Genomic DNA, 12382 nt, shown 5'->3' on the forward strand with positions numbered 1-12382 from the left:
AACTATGATCCAGAGTACCTGTTAATTGGGTGTCCAGCCCTGTTTGCTTTTCCCCAGAACACTGAATGTGATCATATTTTCACCACCAATGATAAAAACATCCTCCCAGACAACCCTTCTTTTACTTCCACTATATCAGATTTCCAGTTGCAGGTCCAGTCTCCACAAGGAATGAGACAGGAATCAATGGAAACAGTAGCAGAGATTTAATACTTTTAAATCAAGAGCATGAAGAGAAACTGCTCAGACAATCTCAAAATCATGCAAATTCTCAGTGCCTGTCTTTGCAACCTTACAGACCAATGGACTTTTAACTTACCGTGTATTCACCAAAAAAACCAAAACCTTCTAAAAATCCACACCTCCACAGACCAATAAATGATTCTGGTATTTCAGACAAACTATTCAATTCCTTTATTGAGGACAAACACTACTTAGCAGCTGTAAAGTGAAATCATGCTCACAATAATGTTAAAAATTACCATACAGTCCTATGCAAGTACTGTAATTACATTGCACCACCCTGAGCTGCACAAATCACAGAAAGCCCAGGCTGAGCTTTCCTGGCACCAGTTGTGTTCGTAAGAACAGAGGATTAGTCTCACTTTATTCTTCTATTCTAGTTTTTGCAGCCCTATCTAGCCTTACACTCCCCTTCTATTTCCTGACCTTGTTATAAATAATGGGTTTAGTCAGTTCCAATATCAACTAAAGAGACAATACCAAATCAGGGCCTTGAAACCACCTCATGTCTCACACCTTCATCCTCCTAAGCCATTGGTACTTTCCAATAATGCAATAATGGTCCTAAATAATGACTTCCATCCTCAGACAGCAAATTGCCCAAGAATACCAAAGTGTGAATTAATTCAGTTTCCTTGTATTTGAAGATATTTGGTTGGTTCTTTCTTTCTTTTTTTTTTTTTTTTTTTTTGAGAGTAGTGGTAAAGAATAATAACTCACTTGAATTTATAAGACATAATGATGGAAAACAGTCTGTCAATTCAGAGAACACAAACACCATGATATTCAAAGACTAAAACTTAAAGAACAAGGCTAAGGATAAAAGCATGTTAATCATATTTAAGTAATGTTAGATACCCAAAAAATGAGCTGTAGAAGATTCTTTGTCTACATTACAACAATTCAAAATATTCTCAGCAAATTACCAAGCTCTTTCAGCCAAAATCTTCATAATGTTAATAAAAGGTGTGTTAAATTAATATTTGACAAGTACATCAATTTATTAGTAACTCCAAATTCAAGTGCACATTGCAAATACTCACAGAAACCTTCAATCTTGTCAGCTGTCTTGCTCCATGCCACCTGCCTGGTTTCCATTATGACCTGAATAGTCCTCCTTTCTGGGCTGCTCTTCTTAAGACTGAATATTGTCATAACAGTTCCCAGTTCCAAGGTCCTTTTGATCTGGCTTTTCTCATACTCAGGCATCACTCCATAGTCTATAGTCTTTCTGGGCATTTTTTCTTTTTAATCAAACTTTTATGGTCTTCAGTGTCCTGAAGAGAGAAAATATAAGGACAAAAAGGGAGAAAATTCAATATTTAAAACAGCATTTTCATTTCTTTAAAGATCACATTTATGCAGTTAGATTCCTAACACAGAGTCCTGCCCATGCCAATGCAAGGCAGGTACATGGCCAACATTAACCCTTGCTGGTTTATCCTGCAAGGAGGTACAAACAGCCTCACAGAGGGCAGGTCCAGCAGCATCAGCTCGTGTCAATTCTTGCACTCTGATAGAATTAGATGAGACCTTCATGAGAATGTAAAGCAGGTAACTGTCCTTTTGAGAACTGGAGTGAAGGGAAAACATGAGTAATGCAAACACTAAGTGCTGGCAACGTCTAAACATCGGTTTTTGCACTTTTAAAACTTCATGGCTCTGTTTCTCCTACACAATCTGCCTTTTCTTACCCACATGTTGGTGGCAGATATTTGTGTGCATACACTTGGGACACATCTTGGCACAGAACAGCCAAAAGGGGGATGTGTACAGAGCAGATCTCTGGTCTCCCACATCACTGCACCAAACAGCTAATTACAATCCTGATTACTCTTAAGTGATATTATTTAGCAACAGGATGGTCTGCAAGCTGCTCTGTCACCCATGAACGAGCAGCGCTGTCACACGAGCTGCAGGGGCTGCTGTCACACAGCTCCCAGCCATCCCCTTAGCCCGATCCCCGAGCAGGACAGGTTTGAAGCAGCTCTGTGCATGCAGCACCAGCCACGGCTCCCCTCTGCTTCTCTTCCTCTCTGCTCAGGCCACTGCTCTCCATCACAAGCAGTTTCAGTTTCCGTGTTCATGGCTAATTCGACCGTGGCACTTCTCGCTTCCCCTTCGAGGCTTCTGCCGGCGCTCGCCCCCTCACCCCGCGTGTCGCTGTCTCCTGACTGCCTTTGCTGCTCCCTCTCCTTACAGCACTCAATGGCCTTTCACCACCGCGTCTCAGCTGCTTCAGGAGCCATCTCCCTGACTCTGAAGCTGCCCGGTGCAATCTTTCCAATCCCTTTTTGAATTCTACCACTTCAATAAACACTTTTTTTTTTTTTTTTGCAAGTTAACAGAGAAGCCACAAGAGTCCCTTCTTACCTCTACACTGCCAACCGTGAGCTTGAAGTGCTCTACAGCAGGATGTAGAGCACATGGTTTGCAAAACATAGACATCATTTAGTGTTTCATATTGCCTTGTTACAGTAATAAAAAAAATGGAGTATTCTTTCCTTATACTACTGAAAAAATGTATGTATCCCAATTCTACAGCTGGGAGGGAGTGAACAACTTTGAAGTACTGTAAGCAAAAATTTATTATTTTCTTTTAGCCATAATGTAACTGGTTCTCTTAGACTACCTGAAGATAATCAGATAATCATTTAAATTATGACAAGCCTGCACCTAAAAAGACAGCCATGGTCATCTTGCTACAATGATTTGTTAAAATAAGAAATGAAAGGAGGGAAATATAAACAATTAAATAAAAATCTTTGAACAACGTCTATTTTCTAATTAAAAAAATAGAAACCCAGTCTTCTCACTTTGCTCTTTTCATTACGAATCAGAATAAAACAAATAAGCTGTGATCTGGGACAAGCATTAAGCACTTGTGCAACACCACACTGAATAACAAAACACTGAACTTTTAAATTAGTATAGTTTTTCAAGAGATGATAAAAAGCACATCAGCTCTGCCTTTTACAGTACAAGGTATAGCTGTTAAATGAAATATGATGTAGGAAAACAAGACAAGAAGTTTCTAAATGCAGCTATTTAATAAAGGGCAATGCAGTAGGTTTTTTGAGAGATAACTCCCTTAGTACAAAGGAACTGCCTCTCAGAGGTGGCTTCTTAAGCAGTTTCTGTTGAATATAATATACTGTACTTCCCCTTTTAAAGGAGCTCTTTCTCCCGAAACCAGAGAGAACAGTGGATTGAATCTAACTTAACTCCTAAGTCACGAGTCAAGTTTTTGACTTAAGGTGGAAAGAATATTGCAATATTTGATCAACCTAACTGACCACTCCTAGACTGTTCTGGCTACCTGTTCCACTTTCAGAGTAACATCACAGAAAGCTGCCTGATAGTAAAAGAACTAACAGAAGTCCTTGGATAAGACCTTCAAACATCAGGAATTGTCTTACACAGGTGCCCCCCAGCCTTCCTGACACCCATCACTGCACAACAACTTGAATTAACAATCTTTCTACCCATTCATGCAGCAGGATTCTGTGATGACCTCCATCAGCCCATTACCTGCATGCCTCCAACCCAGCAGAGTGTGAACTACAAGGTGCTGTGTGTAACAGAAGCATCACTGATCCTCTGCTGAAAAGTTACTTAAGCCTCAGCTGAAAAGATCCAGCACCACTTACAGGACTCAGCAAGTGAGTTAATAATCATCAAAACATGCTACAAGCTCCAGCTTGGACACAGACATGACTCTTTCCTTCTGACTGTAGGAATTACAGGAGCTAAAGTTTGAAGGTGCCCTGTACCATAAGCAAAAAAACTTGGATCACTTATTACTGTTTGTGTAAGACCTGTTCTGATAGGTTTCAATTGAAAAGACTGACTGATCTGGACTAAAAAGTCTAAAAGACACACTGCAAGTAACCAAGTGAACATGGACATTAAAAAAAAAAATCCAAATTGTATTTAATCTATCCTGTCCACATAGTTTTACTTCAGACTTTAACAAACAAACCCTTCTTAGCAGAAAACTGGTGTATAGCCTGTAACTCTCTTCATGATAACACAGAGAGGAAAAACTAGAAAAGGCAAGCTCAAAACACACCAGCTAGCAAAGAAGAGCTCAGATAACCACTAATGGATCCATAGTCTGTTATAATTTCACCGACATGACACAGAGTTAACCAAGAAGTGCAGTCCAAAGTTTGTCTCTGGTCAATTTCTAAGTCTCTGGTCAATTTCTAAATTTTCCCATGTGCTCTGGGCATTGCAAAAAGTTTGTTGCATCCCCTGCCCGGAGCTCTGCCTTTGGATCGAGGACATCACTTCGCCGGATGGATCCGCACCAGTGACAGCAGAGCAGCACCACAGCAGTAATAATTAATAACAATCGATGCACGGCCCTTGGGATGCAGCTGCTGCCCGCAGAGCCTGCAGGACGAGCAGGGGAGCGGAACCGCCTCATGACGGTGCCCACCTGCCGGGGCAAGCCGGGCCCTGAGCTCGGGCAGGGCCGCGCACGGCCGGGCTGTTGTCAGGCACTGCCACACTGCCGAGGTTTCCTTCCTTCTTCTCCGCCAGCCTGGGCTGCGGCGGGGCCCGGCCGGACACAAGGTGCGGGGCGGCAGGGCCACCTCAGGGAGCCCCCAGACTCCCTAGTCCGCTCCAGCCCAAGTGCCCGCCGCGCTCTGGCAGGACCGTCCCTCACCCTCCGCGGCACGGACCCCGCGCATCGCCCGCCTGCCCTCCCCGGAGCCTCCCTCCCGGCGGGGCCGCCCCGCCCCAGCCCCGCGGCACCTGCTGCTGCTCCGCCGGGCCGCCCTCACCTGCGCGGCGGCGGCGGCGGGGGCTCCGTGCGGCGGCGGGGCAGGGGCAGTGCCGGCGCTGCCGTCCCGCTGCTCCCGCGGCGCCTCTCGGGGCTCCGCTTCTGCCGTCACCGGGAAGAGGCGGCGCCACCCGGCCTGACCCCGCGGCCACCCCGGGCGCTCGTGGCGCGGGCTGCCCTCAGCCCCGGGGCGCCGGCCCTGCCCTCAGCCCCGCGGCTTCCCGCGTCCTCCTCAGCGTCGAAGCGGGGCCGGAATTCCTCGGGATTCCTCGCCCCGTGCCGGGGCTGCTGTCGAGGCGAGCCCCTGTCCCCGCAAGGCCCCGTGCCCACAGCCGCCCCTGAGGCGCGGTGTCTCCCTGCCAGGGCAGGGGGTGTCCCCCAGGTGTCCCCCTGCCAGGGCAGGCTGTCCCGCCGCTCCGAGCTGATGTTCTGCCCGTCTGAGAAGGGTGGTTGAGCCTTAAGAAAAGGCTGTACGGCTTCACTGTCGCTGGAATTATCTTGTCAAGTTTTTGACACAAAGTGCTCCGCTACAGTTGTGTCACACGTCAGTTTCAGAGTGGCAATGCTGAAAGTATTTCCCAGATTGGTATTCAGAAGAATAGTGGTAGGAAGACATCCTGCTTGCAGGTCAAGCCGTGGTTCAACCATTCGACTTAATGCATTGGTCTTGCCCGAGACCAATTTGATAAATCTGGGGAAAACTCCTACCCCCAAAGGCAGGATGACAAGGTCATCACAGGGAACAAGTCATGCCAGTTCAGCAGACACCAAAATAAGTGCTCAGAAACCAAAACTCGGGATGCCACAGCATTTCCAGGGAAGATCTTGGCCATTTCTGCAAGGGCTGTGCCATGTTACAGTGGCAGGTCCTGTATTCCAAATGCTAATTCCCAAACACAGACCTTAAGTTTCACAGAGGTAATTCTTCATCTCCCCTCCTTCCAATACTGGTGGCTGGCACAACGAAGTGAAAAGCACAGGTCTTTTAACAGACTAATCTACTCTATTGAGAGGAAAAATAGTTTTCCATAATTTTAGTCATCATTATAAATAATTTAACAGTAATCAAACATTAATTTATACTTTCACCCTATATGTGCAGAAAGTACTGAAACAAAATGATACTGCAATGAGGTTCTGCACCAAATGCCACCAAAAATACTCCCTAGCTACACAAGAGGAGAAGAAAACATCAATTGTGTCCAGCTCTTCTGTAGGAGCAATTTGGGTAACTCTTCCCAAAAGCAAACTAACAAGCCTTTATCACACTCAAAAGTACCAAAGGGTTTCAAATAAGTATGACCTATCAGAAAAGAACTGAAGAACACATTCAAAATATGCCACCACAAAAGGAAGAAAAGCCTGAAAGCCAATACCTGGGAAAGGTGTGGTTCATTTTAAATGCAAAACAAAAAGATGATCATTGCAATCTTATCACTGTTTGCTATTCTGTGAAGACTTTTCACATTTTTCCAGAAGTCTGTTTATAAAGTGTGACTCCACTACAAATTCCCATAACAACATCTAACAGGAGCTGTGGTAGTAAATTAATAAGAATAGCAGAATAGTTATTAATCACACCATGGTGTCTCTGCCATACATTATTTTTAGTCTTCATCTTTAAAGTCTTCAATGTTTCATGTTGAAGCTGCCTTTGAAATTATATGAACAGTGGCAAAAAGCAAGAGCCAAGCAGCCAATTTCCTCAGCTGCAGAAACTAATACCCAAACATCCATTCACACCTCAGAGAGCTGAAGGGTGCAGGTGATCCTGGGCATTTTACAAGCAGGAGATGGCAGTATTCACTTAATGTCAGATCCAGGAGTCTTCCAAGAGAATGAATCCAAGTTTCAGCAAATAGCAGCCCCAGCAGCCCCTCCTGGTTCTGCTTCACTTGGCCAGGTACCAACAGCCTCCTCACCAGTCATATGGCACAGCTTCAGCACAGGAACCACCCTTGAACAGCCCAGAAGCCACACAGGCACAGAGCTGCTCATCTTGATGGTATTTTGAGCTGTGCTGCAGTAGTTAAAACAGTGCTGCAAAGGAAAACTTTGGTCTGGACATACTTGTGGTTGTGCCTCATTGGTGTTTTGGAAGGACAAATAAAACCTACCCATTCCCAACATTTCTTGCATGACCTTAGACTTACCTGAGAAAATGCTCTTAAAGCTGAAGAGTTGTTATATAGCCAGAGAAAATATGTATCTTGAAGAGAATCATAGCTGCAGTGGGGATCATAACAGTGAATCCTGAAAATTGCTGGATGTAACAAAATCTCAGATGGAGTAAGCAATCCTTAAAACCAAACCAATAAAAGAGTAACTCTTAGAAACACCAGCTGTTACTCAGCACATTCACTAGACCTGAAATAAGAGTACTTAGACTTCCTCACAATCCCAACAGATTTGAGTTATTGTCAGAATCAGCAACTCTGCCATCCAACAACCAAACCTCAAAAGTGAGAACTTCCAGGCAGACAACATAATTACCTGTAAGGATTATGGATTTCATAGTCAGAGATAACCACCAGGTGACATCTACAGTCCTTTTTTGTAGGGAAAAAAAAAACCCGTAGAGCTTTTTTCTCTGAGGAAAATATATGCTGAGGACAGGTGGGGGAAAATTAGGTCTCTGAGTTGAAGAATCTGCCCCCACAAAGTCTGTGTGTTTAAAAAGAAGAAGGTTAACCACTAGAATAAAATCTTCCTTCCTTTATTCTTTTTTCTTTTCATTTTAACTTCCTTCTTAAAAAATTTAAATACCCCTTGAATTGTTAAAATATCACAATTTATAGTATAAGATCTGAAAGGCAAGTTTTTCATCTGGAGTATAGTTTTACATTTTGGTCATAAATCCCTCAGAAAAGGAATTTATAGTGTTCATGCTGACACTCTCTTAATTACAGCATTGAAAAGTTCAACCCTGTCTTATATTTGGTAATGAAGTGTTGATTGCTTCCCCTGAAGAATAAAGCAAGCCATGAAAGAGAAGCACAGGACTGGCTAGGCAGCCTCGTGGATATAATAAATAATGGTCACAAAACTGGTGCCACTTCCTCTCAGGAGATACGGAGGAAAAACACCTTTTGTACAGAAGACAGACGTTGAAAACCTTTACCCCATCAATTTTAGGAAATGTTAAAGAGTGATTAGGCAGGAGGAACAAATATTTTAGAGACTGTCACAGACATTTTGTAGCCAAAGGAATTACTAACCACCACAACCTCTGCACTCCTTAGCAGGATGAATGTTAGCTCAGCTAGATTTTCTGGTTAGAGTTGCAAAACTATAACCAGATGTTTCATAAAGAAAATTTAATTTTCAAGGTTTGCCTTTATGAAGTTTTCATCTGCAGGACTCAAGCTGATTTTAAACCTGTCAAGAGAACTCACATACTCAGAGTTGAGGTAGTAACAACTGCTGCAGCCCTGAGGGAGGAGGGGAAGGATGTGACTGTTGTCACTGGCAGAGCAGTCCTGTGCCACCCCAGCTCCCCATGGCAATAGCTTCAGCTACTCTGGGAAGCCTTGATCAGGTTTTAGTGATCATCTTTAGTGGCTCAAAGGGCCTTTGTAGCATGAAACTGACCTTTGAAAGCAGTGTCCAGCTGTAGCAGCACAATTCAAGTAGTGGATTTTACAGATCCACCTTCAACACCATCACAGCTTGACAGGTCAACACTCCCAGCACATTTTCTCAGCATAACAGAGCTCAGGCTCCTTGAAGAGAATCTCTTGTAGAAAGTGTTCTACTGTGTACTTGGCTCAATTCTTATCAGAGTTGCATTTTAATCTTGGTAAATTATTGTCACTTAATCATAATATTTAAAGTAAATATTGACTTAAAGTAAACTACTAAGGTCACTAGCAGGAAAGCTGACATGAAGGAAGGGAGGTTGTACTTGTAAGTGGCTGGCCTGGTGCCTGCTGAAATATTTATCTGAGTCCTCAAAAGTTGAGCTGCTCCTCAGTTCAGTCACCCTGCCTCTTGTTATTTGCAAGATCTGCATTTTAAAAATCTTTTGTGGAGTTACTGCCACTGGCCTCATACACAAAATACAGTGCTGTCCCTTACAATTTCTGTAACAATTTGCATTTTTAGATGTCTAAATTTTTAAAAAGAATAATGGAAATCATTCTATTACATTTTCAAAGGCATCAGGCCCAGAGGGTGAGGAGGTTTGCCAAAGATCTCACAGCAGTTACAGGCCTTGGGCAGAACATTGCTTCCAGGTTTTATCCTAATGTCCTGACTTTGGAATGGCATTTCCTCATAGCAAAGCTCGTTGTGCCAGAAGAAACCTTTTCATTTATCAGTATTATACTTTCAAAAGTTTCAGTCAAGTGAAAACTCTGTTGTGTGGTTTGGGATGCTCAATAAAAACCTTTTTAAAAATACATGTGAAAATATTTGAAATAAATGTCAAAATGCAGTTTTTTAGACACACACTAACAAGTTATTTACTCAGCATCTTGAGCCAGCTTTGACCACAGAAAACACCAGTATGTTTGAAGGGCCTGCAACCCACCTTCAGATGAAGAGTTAAATATTACAGTCACTACATCCACAGTGATAAAATGCCAGCAGCTCATTACCACTACTATCAACAGCCAGTTGATACCAATGTTACAAGGCCTCAGCAAAAAAGGAAAACTGCAGAAGACTCTGCAGGGAACCACAGAAAATTTTCTCCTGTGCTTTTTAAGCCAATTACATTAAAATATTTCATAAAAGTAATGTGCTTTTGAGTGGGAAGGACTGGAAAAAAAACAGCATTTGACAATAGTTTTGAATTAAGCGAGTCGTAACTCAGCAAGAAACAGTCCAGCTCTCCCCCCTAGGTAACTTTCAGCCTTTCAATTCTTTCCCACTGCAGAGCAGAACCACGGGTGAGTTGGGGAGAGAAAAGGCTCTGTTACCATCTGCTTCAGCCTCCTGCTCTCACCCATTATCCCTGTGAGCCCGGAGAGGTTTAGGAAAGGGATCTTCAGGCAGGCTGGGCACAAGGAGCAGGGCTGAACTCAGCCTTCAGCCGTGGCTCTGAGCTCATCCCAGGCAGGATTCAGTGTGAGCAGAACACCACCAAGGGCATTTTCCTTTTTCCTCTCATTCTGCTGAACTCCTCTTAACATTGCTACTGCTAGTAGAAGCTTTTCTGGGATCATAAAACTGAGATAGGCCAGGTTTTTCTCTACTTTCTACATGGCTGATTGCAGGGATTTATTATTGTGCAAGGCCTTCCCTCAGGGCACACAGGAAGGGAGGAGAAGTTCCTTGCATCTGTGCTCACTCATGCATAGATCAGCTTTAATCTGACACATGCTACATCAGAAAAGTATAGAAGAGCCCTCTAGTTAATCAAGCACAAGAATTCTCTGGGGATGGTGAGAGCAGGCTGGTCCTAATGCAGATAAGCATGTAGTCATGTAAAAATCTGTGTCAAAATGTCGCTAAAATCAAAACATGATTGAAAAATTAATGATATCCTTGAGTGATAATTTCTGAACAGGGATAGAATGAGAGAGGCTCTACAGGGATATGCCTTCCAGATGCCTGTGCCTTGGAAAAGCATCCATCTGGTTATATCTCCAGGATCAGCATATTTGTATAGAATGCAAATCACTCCTGCAACTGCTGTTATCTTTCTGCACTGTAGTCATAACTGAGTGAGTCATGTTAAGGGGTCAAAACCTTCTGTTCCACTTTTTGTGATAAGCATCTTTTCAGCATGCAGTGTAAGAGATCCTGTTTGCCAACAGATCAAGGTGGGAGCTGGTATGGGGTGATCTACAATCATGATTTTTGCTAAGAGACTCCTGAGTATCATGGGCAGCAAATTTACCTTTGTAGCTCCCGAAGAGCCTCAGTTTAGAAGAGCAAAGGACCGTTTTTCAGAAATGCAGGCAGATATCAACAACCCCATATGGCTTCTGATCTCAAATATATATGTGTGTGTGGGTGTATAAAAATGAATATAGGTAGAATCCCATTGTTTCACTTATTACATTAAAAAATAATCCTTTCACATCTCCAAACAGATTATATTTGTGCAAAATTCAGAAACTACACAATATGTTTGTAAACACTAGCTACAACACCTCTCGATCGCTAACATTTGACTGAAAATCTGAACTTAGACACACTATGAAATACTTTAAAAATAGACACAAGATTTGAATACTACAGAGAAAAAACAACAAAAAAACAAGCAACTTTCTTTCCATGGAAAATTTCTAACATGCTCTTCATTTAACAGGGGACAATGTCTAGAATAAAGAACCCAGCAAAGTGAATTTAAAAGTGCTTATTTGGCCTGATCTCCAATTTAAAATGTCTTGGTTAACTTCAGCTGAGCATCCAGGACTTGCGTGTGCTTGTAATGATTGTAAAAGTGTCACACACACATACAAAAATTGTTTCCTCTTTTCTCCTTAAACAGGACTAGTAATTTTTAAATACCACCCTCTCTTTAAAAAAAAAAAAAAAAAAAAAAGCTTTTTAAATTTCCTTTATGATTAAGTCCTTTTATGCTGGAACTAAGCTACAGAATATTTTACAGGAGAGAAGACAAAGGCTGGAACACTGAAGGCTGTGCCAGGTAATTTAAACCCACCTGTGTTCTCTCCAGAACCTTTCTGCCACACACGGGGAATTATTTAACCCCATTTTTGCAAAGGATAACTGCCCTGCTGAGCCTCAAAGGCAGCAATACAGAGTTACCTTTAATCCCGTGCAGAATAATGAGCGATACACTGCTGAGATTAGTGAGGCGGTGTCAAACCGAGGTTTCTTCCTCTTTGTACTCTGACTCCACCTGGGTAAAAGCACACTGTTAAGAACCCTTAAGCATACAAAATCTCCAATCAAGTTCTCAACAGCCTGAGCCTTTTAGCTAATTTAAAATTTAAGAGAAAAAAAAGTTGTCACCTTTGATGACACACACTTCTTTGCAAGGACAGGTTTTGTTATGGCTGCTGCTAGCAGGGGGGAAAAAATAAAAGCAAAAAAAGTTCTAAGAAAGAAGTGTAACACTAATTCTGAACCATATCCCTCCCAGCCAGCAGAACTCTCCCCTCTTACAGCCCCCGATTGGGCTGAGCCCTTTTCACACTCACTTGCATCGTGCATTAATAGCCTGGCTATGTGTTAACGATGCCCCCACCTGAGATCAACAATTCTAACAGTTTCTGATTGTCTTAGGCAAATTTCAAATTATTTGCCTTCGCGTTTCTAACCTTTTGGGATGCCCTTTCTTTCTGTTTAAAGTTTTTCCTGCATCCAAGGGGTTTATAAATTACTTTTTTTACAAACACTGAGTCTCAGCGATTCTGCTCATTGAGCTTT

The 12382-nt window shown here is 42.7% G+C and overlaps 1 protein-coding gene across 6 annotated transcripts in view; it reads right to left on the bottom strand.

The window, feature by feature from the left end:
• The window catches only part of PLCG2 (phospholipase C gamma 2), a 62341-nt gene extending 50245 nt beyond the window's left edge, over positions 1–12096 (bottom strand). Inside the window, exons 1-4 of one of the 6 annotated variants that reach the window (XM_064723366.1) lie at positions 11966–12096; positions 11759–11852; positions 7189–7334; positions 1287–1520 (exon numbers count right to left, since the gene is read on the bottom strand). In XM_064723366.1, the coding sequence (XP_064579436.1) occupies positions 1287–1482 (196 nt within the window). In that variant the 5' untranslated portion in view covers positions 1483–1520; positions 7189–7334; positions 11759–11852; positions 11966–12096. Of the gene's footprint in view, positions 1–1286; positions 1521–5007; positions 5114–7188; positions 7335–7528; positions 7700–11651; positions 11710–11758; positions 11853–11965 lie in introns of those variants that run through there. The other 5 variants (XM_064723367.1, XM_064723368.1, XM_064723372.1 and 2 more) reach the window with 5 other exon arrangements.
• Positions 12097–12382: the final 286 nt, after the last annotated feature.

The sequence above is a fragment of the Zonotrichia leucophrys genome, chromosome 11 (genome assembly GCF_028769735.1).
Source record: "Zonotrichia leucophrys gambelii isolate GWCS_2022_RI chromosome 11, RI_Zleu_2.0, whole genome shotgun sequence".
NCBI classification, from domain to species: Eukaryota; Metazoa; Chordata; class Aves; order Passeriformes; family Passerellidae; genus Zonotrichia; species Zonotrichia leucophrys.